This window comes from Symphalangus syndactylus, chromosome 1 (assembly GCF_028878055.3).
Source record: "Symphalangus syndactylus isolate Jambi chromosome 1, NHGRI_mSymSyn1-v2.1_pri, whole genome shotgun sequence".
In the NCBI taxonomy this organism is placed as follows: domain Eukaryota; kingdom Metazoa; phylum Chordata; class Mammalia; order Primates; family Hylobatidae; genus Symphalangus; species Symphalangus syndactylus.
The window spans coordinates 123,031,850-123,047,779 of record NC_072423.2 but is presented as its reverse complement, the minus strand read 5'-3'; the positions used below and the strand labels follow the sequence as shown (position 1 = coordinate 123,047,779).

Below are 15,930 nucleotides of genomic sequence, written 5' to 3'. Positions count from 1 at the left end.
ACCCAACCACAGGTAGCTTAAATATGTAGGTAGTTACCTTTCTGACATAGTGAGAATTCTGGATGGAATCAGTCCAGGGCTGATATGGTGACATCAGGGACTCATCTCTTATCTTCCTGCCTGTACTATCCTTGGTATGTGGCTTTCATCTTCGTGGTTGCAAGATGGCTGCTGCATTCTGAGGCCTCTCCTCTGAGGGGTCCAAGCAGGAGGAAAAAGTAGAGAAGGAGGAAGGAGCAATTCCTATTTCAGAAGAGCAAATGCTGTTCTTGAAACTCTCAGCTTACATGTCAGGCCAGGACTATGTCTCATGGTCACCTATCTGTAAGCCAGGGAAAAGCTTTAGCTGGGCAGATTGCCATCCCTAAGGAATCAGCGTTCTGTTAGGAAGGGAGAAGAGTGAGTGTTTGATGGGTCAGTGGCCATCAGTGTCTGTGCCAGCAAGTCATTGCATTTCTTTGAAGCTTAGTTTCCTTTGGTAATAATATCTCACTATTCTAGTCAGGCTCTTTCAACCTACAAGAGGTTACCTAGTTTGCCCCAGGGGATGGGAGCTCCTTGTGAAGATCTCTAAGGACACAGGGAAACTTGGTATGGGTCACAGCAACAAATAATCCATTCCCCATGGGTCTCTGTACTTCCCAGCGGGCCTGTGGGCACCTCATTGTTCAGGATATGCCAGGAATCCTCCTAGGGACCTCCCATCATGCCATCATTTTAGAGTTGGGCAGCCATGGCTCCCCTCCCTAGGGACTCCTCCAGATGTGGAAAGCTAATCTCTTTGCCCGCTTCTTCCTCTTGTTTCTCCTTCTCTGTCTGTATTCTCACTCCAACTGCTGTCTCTGCTGCTTCTGCTGCATCTCACATTCAAACCCCCAACAAGGAGGCAACATCTTGGGTGGGTCAGTGGCCTCCCATCGAGCAACACTGCAGTCAGACAGCCTTACACCAGGCTGCCCCAGGGGTCACCAGTCACTCGTTAACTACAGCACACATTGTGGCTGCTTTCCTCAACACAGGCCTGTGGCTGTGGCAAGTGCTCACTGGATCCCACATCCTTTCCGATACGTTACTCAGAGAGTTTCAGATGCACAGTATTGCACAACTCTAGGGGGCAACATCTACAGTGAAAAGTATGTGAGCCGTCCTCCAAGAAACGCCGTTCTGAAGTTGAATAACATGGTGGTGCTGGTCCCAGGTGGGCTTCAGTTGTTTGAGACTGAGGCTCTTCGAGATGGTGGTGGGCTTCTCATTATCTGGCAGCTAGAGAGCCAAGCACAGGCCTTGGCCCACTGGTATACTAAGCCAAGGGTAAGGGCACAGTGGAGAGTATGCGTTCTATGAAAAGATGGAGGAGAGGACTTGGGAAGGGGCAGCTGGTCCGATTGCCGGAATTCCTGATGCAGACTTTGTTGTTAGAAAAGGAGGCTGCTGTTAGCTACACCTTTCATTCCTAGCTAGTAAGAGGTGAAGGACAGTTGTCAGGACAAATGAGGGAATATGTATGCACATACTTTGAAACAGCGGTCCATTTGAGAGGCCTTCTTGTTGCTGTTATTACAGCTGCTGCAGCAAAACAGCTTTGAACCCTGAGGTATGAGGCTGATTTTGGAAGCTGGGGCAGGGGGTGGGAGAGATTCTGGTAACACAGGATATGAGAACTTATATTCATTGACCAGGACCTGAGCAGGACTGATGAATAAGGGTCTTCTGTCTCCTCAGTAGTGGCTTTAGGTTATTGTGTAATTCTTGGGACCTTAGGGTCAAACAAGGATGTCCTTGCTATCACAAGGGTTATCACAAACATGTCCAGGCAGACAGTCAGCAAAGGATATACCGCACTCTGCCACACCCCCACCAGAGACTCCTCTCAATTTGAGCTGTGAGGTGTCTTCATAGTACCAGGCACAAGCTCAGAGCTTCTTGGGGACAAAAGCCCAGGAGTCCCTCTTCTTGTCCACCTTGCATTTCTACTCTTCCCCAGAGAAGCTACAGTGGGTCAAGCGACTGCCACTGTCAGGACAGGGTTCCTGCCAAGTCCATGTGCAGTTGCTTCCGGCTGGTACCAGGTCACCAAGCCAGACTTTACTGCCACTGCCACCAGGTTATTGACTAATTCAAGCAGTTCATGCAGTGGCTATTACAGTGTAAGCAGAAAATAACCAAGATGGCACTCCCCTCCTCACAAGATCCCTGCTGCACACTCTTGTGGCTTCAGGACTTCTTCAACCTGTCCAAGGCTGGAAGGCTGGATAGTAAATCTCCTTAACATGAAGAATTCTATAGGATAAAGTTGGCTCTGTGGGCTGGCTGCCTGTCAGACTGCCAGCAGAACAGAGCAGCCTTTCACTGAAACTTTGAACTTAATTATGTGACATTTGCACCTGAAGCAGAGAAGCAAGCCAGATTGCTGAGAAGAGCCAAGCTGGTTAGGGTTCTTTTCTTGGCTATTTAGCACTAGTTCCCTTTGAGGAAGGGTCTGCACTTGGCCCCTTCTTAGGCATCCAGGAGAAGGAGGAGTGGGGCACTCTATCAGGCGTTGAGGAAAGGACCCACCCAGTGGATGGAAGACCCTAGGGTACTGATCTCACCTGAGATGAGAAAGAACTTCTCAGTGTGAAGAGCTGTACAAGGGAGAACTGGCTCACCAGGAGGTGGTGACCCACTGGATGATAAATGGGGGCACCTGTCAAGGGCAAGAAGTCCCCTTCCAACTCCCTGGCTAGAGAACTAGCCCACCCCGGGCTCCCAAAGATCAGTATCTGTGAGTGCCAGACTGAGACTAGACCCTGGGAATGGCATAGCTCACCAGAGCGTTGGTGTTCAGCCTGTGGCTCTCTGCTCAGCCCCCTTTTTATAGAGAAAACGTATGAGTGGCCAGGAGTCCCTTTCTTCTCACATGGCCAGGACATATCTCCCTGTTGCATCAGACAGACCTGATCCAAATCTCTGCTACTTCCTTCTCTGATCTGGGAAAGTCATTTTGCTGCCCATCCTTGCCTCTTAAATGCAGTATTACAACAGCCTCCTAACTAGATTTCCTGCCTCTAGGTCTCCTCATCATCACTCTGTCCATCTTTCCAAGTAACTAGCCAAAACATGACTCAGTCTAATCACTCCTCTGTTTGGAAGCCTTCAGTGCCTCCTCACTGCCTACAAGAAACAGAAGAAGATGGGAGAACCTTCCTTTGTGATTTGACCCCCCCGCTGCCTCTCCGGGTCTTGTTACACTTTGTTCTGCCCACAGCTTCAAATACAGGGACTCAGAAAACATTTAAAGATGGAATGAATGAATAAAAAGTAAAAAGCTGAGCAAAAATGCTCTGGTGTTTTTAATTTTGTAGTTACAGAGCTATCATGCTAATATCTACATAAGATTAATCATTGTTAGTGTTTTCACAGTTTCCCTGATACAAGCCTGTTATCCAAAGAATTGGGAAGCCTGCCTTACTTCATAAAGGGGGCAAGGTTTTTAGAATATATAAAGGAAATTAAGAGTCAAATAACATTTTGATCTTTGATTTTGAATTTGTCTCAGATAATGCCTACAAAAAGGATCTCAATGATTCATTCTTTTTTTAGCTAGCCAGTTCTCCAGTCAAGTTTTAAAAGACTTGGAAGAACATGTGATTTTTAAAATATCCTGGAGTATTTTTCCAGGCCTGGGCAACTCGTGGGTCAATGCACAGCTATTTCTGTATGTAAGTAGGCTGGGAGAATACTCTGTCAATTCACAAAGGCCAGGGGCCTGACTGGCTGAGCTAGGCTTCCTTCCCCCGCTCCCTCCTTGTGCCACAGCTGGGCACCGCAGAAGTGCAGACGTGTTCTCCAGACCTACTTGTGTTTGCATACCTATACCTGCTGCAAGGTGTTTTATTCTGAGTTGTGGTTTCTTTAGATTGTGAGAAGCTTGGCTCCCATGTCCAAGGTGTAACACATAGGTCTGAACAACACAGACATTGGGAACTGTACCATGGAGAAGTAGCTTTGGAATACACCATTTATAAAAGAGAAATAAACAAATTCCAGCTGATTTGAAAGCCTGATATTTTTCCAGGTTTGAGTCATGCTTATAGGAGAAGATATTCTCAAATCCAATGAAGAGGAGAGAAGAATACGGACTGGCACCCAGGGATTGAGTTCTCAGCTCAGCTCTGCAAATCGCCCATTGATTTTTCTGGGCCAGGCCTTTCCCCTGCAGAGGCGCAGTACCTTTCAAGTCAGGAGGGTTGGGTTAGTTAGTTAGTTCTTGTGCCGGATGTTTTCTGTTTGCCCTCCACATCTACTCTCTGTCCTACCCTGTGCCCTGGAAGCTGACCAGTGGGGACTCTATGAATGGGCTTCTTTGCTTCCTGGCCCCTATTGTGTGCTTTGCCCAGTGGGGAGCACTAACAGGAGATCGGAGGAAGTATTGATTTCTCCTGGTTCCACCCTGTGGCATCACCAAAGGTCTGGGCTCCTGGCAGGCAGCCCTCTCCACAGGGCGCTCTGTCTCAGGGGTCCAGCAGCCTCTCCTTCCTCACCCTTTTGGGCCTAGGCATGTAAATGGGCCACTGTTACTGGTCCCAGACCACTGCACTTAGGTCCCTTCTATAAATGCTTCCCTTATTAAAGTCTTCTCAAATTACTTATTTTGAGAGTGCCATCTGTTTCCTGCCAGAACCCTGCTGGATAAGGTTCCTAAGATCTTTTCCAGCTCTGAAAAAAGATGACCACAAGCAGGGAGGAGCCAGCCCTTTGGGGCTCCTGTTTTTCATTGGTGCCTCCCTGAATGGTTCCCCAAGGTCATGGGAGGGAGGAACTGGTAGCAGTACGATCTCCAGGGCACAGAGTCCCTTAGGACAAGAGCCACTGATGCCCTGGTAGACACAGACTCTTAGGAACCTGATTCCCAAAGAGTGCAAAGTGTGCTGCTGTGCTGCCCACTCTAGTAGTGGGGAGAGGGTAAGGGACAATCTCACCAACTGAGGCTGGACTGTCACTGCCACTCCTTTCTGCCTTTGTGACTGAGAAAGTCACTTCGCCCTCTGAGCCTTTCCTTCCCTCCTAAACCAAAGCTGAGAATACCCACTCTGGCCCACACACAGTGGTTATGAGGTACAAACGAAGGCATCTGTGTCAAACTGCTTTGTTGAATGTAAAATGCAGGACTAAAGAGAGTTACAGTCACAAACAGCTTTTATTGTGGTAGGGGTCACAGCTAGGGCACAGAGCCCAGTAGGGACATTACCCCTGCTCCTGTCTCTGCCAAAAACCCCCACTTCCTTTCGTTCTTTCCTGGTATGTGCACTTGCTGAGACATATATGGCTCTTCAAGTGTCAATTTTAGGATCAAAGCATGACCTAAGTGATACCAAATTACAAAATCATGCCATCAAACTGCAGCCGCCGCCTTCTGACATCTCTGGAATTTAGATTCTGACCTTGAGGGTCTTAGGTGGCCATTTATGGCCCTTCTAAAAGCAGCTGCTTCAAAATAGGTCTAAGGGAGGAGAATGAAGGGAATTAAGGGCATTTTTAAACCTATACATTCTTAATTATTAAAGTTATCACAGAGACTTCTTGAAATACATGAAAATTACATTCTTGAAAACTACAAATGTCAAGTGCAATTTTCTCTCTAAGGAAAAAATTAAGAGACTTAAAGAACTTGAGTCTTGTTCACTTGACACTGTTGATATTGTTCATCCATATGCATATAGGGCACATGTGCAGGATGAGTGGAGGAGGTGAAGGAGAAAAGGATGAAAGAGTGACAGGCTGGGAGAGGACAGAGCATTAAATGCCCTGGGTGGGGGTGTACCACAGTGTATTTATCACACAGCAGTTAGGAACTGTACGTGTATCAGTGTGGGGGAATGTTAAGAACATAGCGCTTAGTGGAAAAAATAAGAATGAGATGCACAGACTAATATTTCTATAAGTTAAAAATAAGTGCTCAGAAAAGTATAATGCACATTTTTCTAGCACTCCTGTAAACACAAAGATATACTTTAAGCACGTTAGAAAGTTTGCCTGTGGGTTGAGGGGAATGGAGGTGGGCTGTGAGGATAAAGGGAAATAAAAGCATGTATACATACAGGGCATTTGCCTAGGTACTGCTAGTGGTGTGCCAGGAACTATCACACATGGTAAATGCGACCCTATGCTCCTGAGATGCAAAACAAACAAAGTCTGCAGGGTTTTGTTTTTAAGAAGTCTGAAAGCTTTTACAGTTCAGTTTGCATAGTCTTCCCCATAACCCTCAGTGTAGCAGCTAAACCACAAGTGGTTAATGGAACAAAAGTACCCTTTGTAGGGTCAGAACACAAACACAGCACAAACGCTGCCTAGAAACCACATGAAAGAAGGGATGCTGTGAGCCGCCCTTCAGGCTCACTTCTGGAAACTCACCACCTGGTAGCCCCCGCCAAGTGGGCGAATGTCCATCACAGCAGGCAAGAGTATTCCAAATGTGTTTCTGTTTTTAAAAAATCACCTAATAGAAAGTGGAAGGTATGGCAAATGCATGTTAAGCCTATAAGAAGAGACTGCATACAGTATTTTGATTGATATACCCTCCATAACATTTTAATATCTTTATCTCAATTATTCTTTCCTAATGTTGCAGTTAACTGTATTTTTTCATTTTGCTACATAGACGCTGTCATCATTATTTTTAATGGCTGGGTAATATTTTATTGACTAAATGTACCAACATTTATTAGCCATTCCCTCTTTGTATGATATTTAGGCTGCTTTCTGCTTATGCCACTTATAAGCAGTGCAGAGAGGAAGGTATCTATGCTGCATGTATAGCTTCTTCATATTTTAAATTAATCCCTGAGGATAGACAGGAAATTGAATTACTGGGTAAAGGAGTGTACAAACACATCTATGACTCTTGGTGCAAATTACTAAATTGCTTTCCAGAAGGATAATAACAATTTACACTTCTACTAGCAGTGTGTTCTTGGACCAGCATTGTGTTCTGTCGTTCTTAATTGCCAATTTAAGAGCTAATGTACATTGTTTTTATTTTCCCATTTCTTTGATTAATAGTGAGGTTGAAAATTGTCCAAGTTTGTTAGAGATTGGTATTTCTGTTCATATTGCTGTTGGAGTGGTCTTGGGTTATTCTTTTCCGTATATATGCAGCCTTTACTCAATATCGATATTTAGTCTTTGTCGTAATTACTACAGCTATTTTGTTTTCCCGTTTAGAATTTGAAATTTTACATAAAGTGTTTTTCTTTAAATAAACCGATACCAATTAATTGGTGTTTCTCTTTATTTTGTTGGGCTAAATAAAAATGAAGATACCCTTTTGGCTAAATTCAAGAAAGAAATTTCACAGCATGGCATGATGAAAAATGCATCAAATTGAAGGCTTTGAAGGTAGACAAAGCCAGGTTCCAGTCCCTGCCCCTGTGGTGTCCTGGCTGAGCAAATCATCAAAGCTCTCCAAGCCGTGCCAAATTCATTTCTGCCATGGAAATGATACCCAACTTCCATTTGTGGGACTGGGATCATGAACAAACACTGGCATAGCAGATGCCCAATAAACCTGGGTGCTCTTCCCAGATCCTGGGGCTGAGCAGGTCTTTCAGGGTGGCCAAGTGGCTGTTTCAGAGAAATGGGCTTCAGGGCTCACCCCAGGCTGCCTGTGGCCTGCCCAGCACTGCCCTGGAGCTGGCCATTTCCTTCCAGGCAGGAGGCCCAGGGACATGGCAGTGACTGTGCTTCTTGTTAGTAGCTCTTAACAGTGGAGCTGTTGTTCTGGCGTATCTGGTAACCAACTTCCTGTTTTTTCCCGGTGTGGTAGTGTTCCTTTAGTCAGCAGCAGGAGGGAAAGAAATAGTCCTGGATGGGTAACCTCAGTTTTCTTATCCTTTTGCTGGAAGAAATTCTGGCCCTTTCCACCACGGACTCTGTGATCATGAGGCTGTGTGACCTTGAGCTGGGCCGTAAGACCAAGTCCCACCTTTGGGGAGGGAATGAGGAGACAGCTAGTCACTATTGCTTGTAATTCAGGATTGTGGTGCCCATGAACTAATGCTGATGTAAAGGTATGTTGATTAAACATTAATTTCCCACAAAGTGAATGGTATCACACATTCCTGTTCTCACATTCTAGGGAGAATGATGAGGACATGATCACTGGGGCCAGACTGCCTGAATTCAAATCCCAGCTCCACCATTTTTAGTGATATGACTTTAGGCAAGTGACTTAACTTCTTTTTTTTTTTTTTTTTTTTTTTTCTCAGAAAAAATAAATTTTCATTTTTTTTTTTTTTTTTTTTTTTTAGTTTTTTTTTTTTTTTTTTATTATACTTTAGGGTTTTAGGGTACATGTGCACAATGTGCAGGTTTGTTACATATGTATCCATGTGCCATGTTGATTTCCTGCACCCATTAACTCGTCATTTAGCATTAGGTGTATCTCCTAATGCTGTCCCTCCCCCCTCCCCCCACCCCACAACAGTCCCCGGAGCGTGATGTTCCCCTTCCTGTGTCCATGAGTTCTCATTGTTCAATTCCCACCTATGAGTGAGAACATGCGGTGTTTGGTTTTTTGTCCTTGCGATAGTTTACTGAGAATGATGTTTTCCAGTTTCATCCATGTCCCTACAAAGGACACGAACTCATCATTTTTTATGGCTGCATAGTATTCCATGGTGTATATGTGCCACATTTTCTTAATCCAGTCTATCGTTGTTGGACATTTGGGTTGGTTCCAACTCTTTGCTATTGTGAATAGTGCCGCAATAAACATACGTGTGCATGTGTCTTTATAGCAGCATGATTTATAGTCCTTTGGGTATATACCCAGTAATGGGATGGCTGGGTCAAATGGTATTTCTAGTTCGAGATCCCTGAGGAATCGCCACACTGACTTCCACAATGGTTGAACTAGTTTACAGTCCCACCAACAGTGTAAAAGTGTTCCTATTTCTCCACATCCTCTCCAGCACCTGTTGTTTCCTGATTTTTTAATGATGGCCATTCTAACTGGTGTGAGATGGTATCTCACTGTGGTTTTGATTTGCATTTCTCTGATGGCCAGTGATGAGGAGCATTTCTTCATGTGTTTTTTGGCTGCATAAATGTCTTCTTTTGAGAAGTGTCTGTTCATGTCCTCTGCCCACTTTTTGATGGGGTTGTTTGTTTTTTTCTTGTAAATTTGTTTGAGTTCATTGTAGATTCTGGATATTAGCCCTTTGTCAGATGAGTAGGTTGCAAAAATTTTCTCCCATTGTGTAGGTTGCCTGTTCACTCTGATGATAGTTTCTTTTGCTGTGCAGAAGCTCTTTAGTTTAATGAGATCCCATTTGTCGATTTTGGCTTTTGTTGCCATTGCTTTTGGTGTTTTAGACATGAAGGGCAAGTGACTTAACTTCTATTCTTCAATTTTCTCATCTGTAAAATGAGGAGAATAATAATACCTCCCTCAGAGGGCTGTTGTGAGGATTCAATGAGGTAATGTGAGTAAAGTATTAGCAGTATTCTAGGCCACATAGTAACCACACAATAGTTAGTATAAAGTCTGAATATTTTGGCCTGGCGCAGTGGCTTACACCTGTAAACCCAGCACTTTGGGAGGCCAAGGCGGGTGGGTCACCTGAGGTTAGGAGTTCGAGCCTGGCCAACATGGTGAAACCTCGTCTCTAATAAAAATACAAAAAATCAGCCGGGCATGGTGGTGGGCACCTGTAATCCCAGCTACTCAGGAGGCTGAGGCAGGAGAATTACTTGAACCTGGGAGGCGGAGGTTGCAGTGAGCCAAGATGGCGCCATTGCACTCCAGCCTGGGCAACAAGAACAAAACCCTATCTAAAAAAAAAAAAAAAAAACCAGTATGAATATTTTACTTGCTAAACTCCAATTGAATTCATGGTAAAGGTAATTTGGTAAAATTTCTCAGTTCATTAGAAGTAGACAATATTTATGAATAATCTGCATGGAGTGTATATTTAAATATATTTCTTAAAAGTTAGCTATAAAATATTATAAAATCAAGCTTTTCTTTTTATCTGCTTTGATTCTAAAATTCAGGGCTGTATTCTCACGAAAAAAGTTTGCTTCCCACTGAAATAAATGCCTCTTTGTCCCAGGGAAACACATAGAGTCTGAATTACTCCATTCCACAGGGTGGGGGCCATGGGGTGATGGAGAGAGGTGTGAGCTCACCACATGTGAATGTGGTCCCTGCTGTCTGGGGGAGGTAAGACCCTGGGTTACAGCTCTTGCCAAGCTCTGGTGGTTCCAAGGTTGAGGCTTCTGCTTCCCCTGCTGTGGGAAGGCAGGCATCTGCCCCTGGTTTATGACTGTAAATGGATTTGCTGGAGGATGTTGTTGTCCCATATTTCAGGGGTGCTAACAGAAAGGTAGACCTTACAAAAAACAAACAGAAAGAAATGCAGACCTTAGAGTGTGCACATGCGGTCATTTAAGTCACTTAATGCCCTTGCTTCCTTCAAAACAGTTCTCATAAAAGATTGACTTGGTTTATTGCTATACTCAGGAAATCAAAGCAGAGGGCAAGCCCCAGATGGGATTACAGTCGCTGCTGCATGAGCTTTTCCACAGTGTGGTGGTTTGCCAAGGTGACTGAGCTCTAAGTTAAGAGGATAGTACTCTTCAGGTTTTACAAACTAGGGAAGTTCACACCTTTAAGTAACAATTTTCATTGCCTTTGGAACTTCAGAACTGAGTCAAGGCTGCAGAGTGGTGACTTCCCTTTTGTTACTCTGTGAAAACTGGGAGAGAATTAAGAGCAGGGCCTGCAAGATGTGGGAGTGCAGAGCCTTGAGGGAAGCAGAGCCATGGAGCTTACACAGGGAAGGCTGAGGGGTGAGGGAATAATGAAGCCTTCTTTATCTGGATTAGCTACAGAGTAGCTATTTCTAATTCCACTGAACCCCCAACAAGAACCTTTGGCAAATAACAGGGATTTTTATTGGAGAAAAATGTTTGTCTGGTTGAATGTTTTAGTGGGTTTGCATTTCAGATTCTCTTTCTGAGAAGGGCAAGAAGATGAGTGGCAGAAGAATCAGGAAGTTGTCTACACACCTGGGTGGCAGGTGTAACCCTCGCTAAAGAGAGAAGGGGGACAGCCAGGCGCAATGGTTCATGCCTATAATCCCAGCACTTTGGGAGGCCAAGGTGGGTGGATCACTTGAGTTCGGGGGTTCCAGACTAGCCCCGGCAACATGGTGAAACCTCATCTCTACTAAAATACAAAAATGTATTAGCTGGGTGTGGTGGCGGGCGCCTGCAGTCCCAGCTACTCGGGAGGCTGAGGCAGGAGAATTACTTGAACCTGGGAGGCAGAGGTTGCTGTGAGCCAAGTTTGCGCCACTACACTCCATCCAACCTGGTCCTGATACACTTAGAAGTCAAAAACCGTCATTAGGAAAACCTCTTCAGTTAACTACAGTTCTGCATATTCATCTGTGACTCTAAAAGCATCCTGATTTATGTTGTCTTTGGAGGGAGTGAGGGGACCTAACCTCCTTTCACAGCCCCCCAAGTGGGGTCCACCCAGGAGTGAGTAAGAGTGGCATGGCTTCCCCTAGTGGAGGGGAGGCCGGTTCCTTCCTGCACTCAGCCCTGGCCACTCTTACCTTCCAGGCATGTGTTTTCAGGCCTGAAGTGTAAGGTCTGAAGTAACAGGATTTGTAGTACCCAGCCTCTTGTTGCTTTTGAAATCTTTTCTTTGTAGGCCATTTTGAATTAAGGAATCTCTGGGTGAGGGAGAGGCTTAGTAAACAAACTAGGTGTTACACAGGCTGCAAGCCACCCAGGCACAAGATGACCACACGAGGCTGAGGCACCCCTGTGTGTTCAGGATGGGAAAGAAGGGAAACGATGCTAGCCGAGGCCAGGTGTGTGTTGGGGGGTATGCGGTACTGGGGACGTGGGAGTGAGTTCTGTCATCAGTAATAACAAGGGCAAAATTGCACTGGAATCCAGTTATTTTGAAGGGAACTTGGCACTATAAACATGCAGACCTTGACTCTTAAGGATTTTGTGAGAGCCTGGCAAGTTAGTAACTTGCCTATTCCATTAATATTTATTGAGCATCAGCCACACATTAGGCACTATGTGTTAAACCCTCACAAGTCTAGTTTGCTGTTTCTGTCATCCTGTTTACTCATCATCATAGCCCCAACACCCAGCTCTAGTATATTGTCAGCAATGGCTTCCGTTGATTAAATAATTGCTATGTGGTAGATACTGTCCTAAGTGTATTACAAGCATTATTCCATTTAATCTTCACAAAAATTTTCCTTTCACATATAAGGAAACTGAGGCTCAGAGATCTTAGTTTGATTAGAAGTAGTTTGATAAGTGTATAAATGAAAAACAGTATTTGGCCAGATGTGGCAGCTCACACCTGTAATTCCAGCGCTTTGGGAGGCTGAGGCAGGCAAATCGCTAGAGCCCAGGAGTTTGAGACCAGCCTGGGCAACATGGCAAAACCCCATCTCTACAAAAACGCATAAATTAGCCAGGTGTGGTGGCATGTACCTGTAGTCGCGGCTACTCAGGAGGTTGAGGTGGGAGGATCGCTTGAGCCCAGCAGGTGGAGGTTGCAGTGAGCTGAGATTGTGCCACTGTACTCCAGCCTGGGTGACAGTGAGACTCTGTCTCAAAAAAAGAAAAAGAAAAACAGTATTTTAAAACCTAGTTCTACCTGATTTATCCACTACCTTACATGCCTTCTAAATGAGCAAACAGTGCAAGACTCTGGCCATGACCTCTATATTCAGGCTGGCTGGAATATTTTGGACTAAAATTAGTAGGTAACAAGACACAGTGCCTAAATCCCTGCCTTTTTAACCTGGAAAACAGAGGGGGGATGTTGTTTGATTTCCTTAGAAGATTGTCTTGCTTTTGAGTAGAAATGAGAATTGGGGAGACCTGCAATCTGGAAGGATTTATTAATCTGTTTATTCTCATTTCAAATCAGAATTTGGGTGATGTAGTCTATCTGCCTCATGTTATAGATGAAGAAATTGAGGTCCAAAAAGGGGAAGAACTTCTCTGGGATTACACAGAGAGTGAGGATAATATTGCTCCAGGAACCTACCAACGTTGGTCTCCCTCTGGTAAACATGTATGTGCCTGAGTTTCTGGGCTTTCTATTCCATTACATTGCTCTTTTGCCAAAATGACACTTTCTTAATTGCTGTTGCTGTATAATAAGTTTCAGTATCCAGTGGGACAAGTCTATTATTGGTCTTTTGCATTTCCATATAGATTTTAAAATCAGTTTGTCTGTTTCCAGTTTCTACAAAATGAATAAACAAAAACTGCTATGGTTTTTATTGAGACTGCATGGAATCTGTAGGCGAGTTTGGAAGAATTGAGGTCTTCACAGTACAGAATCTTTAAAACCATGAACATAGTATTTCCCTCCATTTATTTATGAGCTTTAAAAATTTCTCCAAATAACATTTTAGAATTTTCTGTGTAGAGGTCTTGTTACATATTTTTATTTACTCCTATATATTTTATATTTTGGTTTTATTGTAAATTGCAACTGAAAATTTTTCCTTTTCCAAATGTTTATTATATTTTCAAACTATATATCTCCCAACTGTTTAGTTTAGGAATTTATCTGCAGATTCTTTTGGATTTTCTACACATACCATCAAAATTCTGTGAATTATTCTCCTTTCCCCTACATATTTTTTCCCTATTTGATGTTAAATAGAGGTAGTGATGCAAGCATTCTTGTCTTATCCTTGATCTGAGCAGGAAGCCTTCAGTATTTCACCATCAAGTATGATATGTGCTATAATTATTTGTAAATACCATGTCAGATTTAGGAAGGTCCTATCTAGTCTTAGTTTGCAAGGAGTTTTATTATAAATGGATGATGAATGTTATCAAATTATTTTTCTGAATCTATGGATATGATCGTTTGATTCACCCCTTTATTCTGTTAATATGATGACTTACATTCCTGCAATAAAATTAATTTGCTAGTGACATATTGTCATTTTCATATACTTTTCTGGATTTAGTTCCCTCATATTTTATTCAAGGCTTTGCTCCTAAGAAGGATTTTTTACTATAATTTCACTTTTTTATAATGTCCTTGTCAGATTTTTGTGTCATGGTTTGGTTAGACTTGCAAAATGAGTTGGGAAGTGTTTTTTGTTGTTGTTGTTCTCTGGAAGAGTTTATATAAGATATATATGTTCTTTTTTTTTTTTTTTTTTTTTTTTTAAAGAGACAGGGTCTCACTCTGTTGCTTAGGCTGGAGTGCAGTGGTGTGATCAAGGCTCACTGCAGCCTCGCAGTCCTCCTGCCTTGGCCTTCCAAAGTGCTGTGATTACAGGCATGAGCCACCATGCCCAGCCAGTGTTATTTCTTTCCCAAGAGTTTGTTTAACATTATTATTTGTTCCTTAAACGTTTTGACATTTTCTCATGGTATTTTGATGATATTCTAGTGTCTTCTGGCTTTTAGTATTTTCATTAAATGAATTGTTGATCTAATTGTTACTCCATTGATCTGTTTTTCCTCCCCTCTGGCTGCTTTTAAGATTTTCTGTTTGTCTTTGGTGCTGAGCAGTTTACTATGATGTGCTTGGGTATAGTTTTATTTTTATTTATCTATTTGGGGTTCATCCATTTAAGATCTTGAATCTGTGTTTGATGTCTTCAGTTTTAAAAAATTCTTGGCTATGTCTTCTACTCAATTCTCTCCTCTCCTGTGACTCTAATTATATATCTATTAGTCCTTCTCACTATCCCTTTATCTTTTACCCTCTCATCTTTATTTTCTATCCTTGTGTCTTTCTGAGTTTCAAACTAGATATTTGCTTTTGACCTATCATTTAGTTCACTAATTTTTCTTCAAGCTATAAAGTGCTATTAAACCCCCATATTGAATTCTTAATTTTAGTTATTTTGTTTTTAAAATCTAGAATTGCTGGGTTTTGTTTTGTTTCTAGTTCTCTGAGAAACTTCAATTTTATCTTTTACCTCTTTGGACTCTTTAAGCATAGTTTTTTTATTTAAAAATCCCATATCTAATAACACCTTTATTTGTAGCCTTTGTGAGCTGTTTCTATTGCCTGTTGTTTTACTTGGAATATAATACATTCATCTTGTCTTATATCCTCATATACATAGTTATTTTTTATTAAGTGTCAGACATAATAGGTGAAAACTTCTAGAAATAATCTGAGGCCTTTGATGATGTTATCTTTCCTTAGGGAGAATTTATACTTGTCTCTGGCACGCACCTGTGTCATAGGTATGAATCTGGTATGACTGTGATTTCATTTTCAGAGATTGAGAGGGCTTCTGAGAACCAGTCCACTTCTTGTGGTTTACCTTTAGTCTTGGGTATAGCCCTTGGAGAATGGAACTCCAATTTCAGCCCGCCTTACTCGCAAGCTGTCCAAAGTGCTGTTCAGCTTCTCAGACTCTTTCAGAAGTGGCAGGTATCCCAACAGGAAGAGTGTCCCTAAATCCCAGGCAGACCTCTCTGAATTTCTCTCTTCACCAGAATCTTGGCCCCATTATTCCTCACTACCTGCTAATTCTCCATAACTTGAAGCAGAATTTTAAAAGTATTTTTCTAGCTTTAGAGTTATTCCGAGCTAACATTATTTCAGGGTTTTTTTTTACTGTGATGCTTTTATTCACATGGTACTTGTTGATTGAATCTTGTCCTCCAGAAAGATATGTTGAAGTCCTAGCCCCTAGTACTTCAAAATGTTACCTTATTTGGAAATAGGTCATTGCAAATGTAAGTAGTTAAGGTAAGGTTGTACTGGAGGAGGGTGGGCCCTTAATCCCATATGACTGCTGCCCTCAGAAGAGGAGAAGAAGAGAGACACAGACACACACAGGGAGAAGATGATAGAGGCAGAGATTAGAGTGATGCATCTACAAGCTAAGGAACACCAAGGATTGCTGGCAAACA

The 15,930-nt window shown here is 42.9% G+C and overlaps 1 protein-coding gene across 3 annotated transcripts in view; it reads left to right on the top strand.

Moving 5' to 3' along the window:
- The window catches only part of CTDSPL (CTD small phosphatase like), a 132,013-nt gene that overhangs the window by 46,618 nt on the left and 69,465 nt on the right, over positions 1–15,930 (top strand). The window contains exon 1 of one of the 3 annotated variants that reach the window (XM_063612389.1): positions 9,447–11,145. The exons of the other annotated variants lie outside the window; for them this stretch is intronic. Within the exon in view, the coding sequence (XP_063468459.1) occupies positions 11,106–11,145 (40 nt within the window). The 5' untranslated portion in view covers positions 9,447–11,105. Of the gene's footprint in view, positions 1–9,446; positions 11,146–15,930 lie in introns of those variants that run through there. 3 annotated transcript variants of the gene reach the window in all.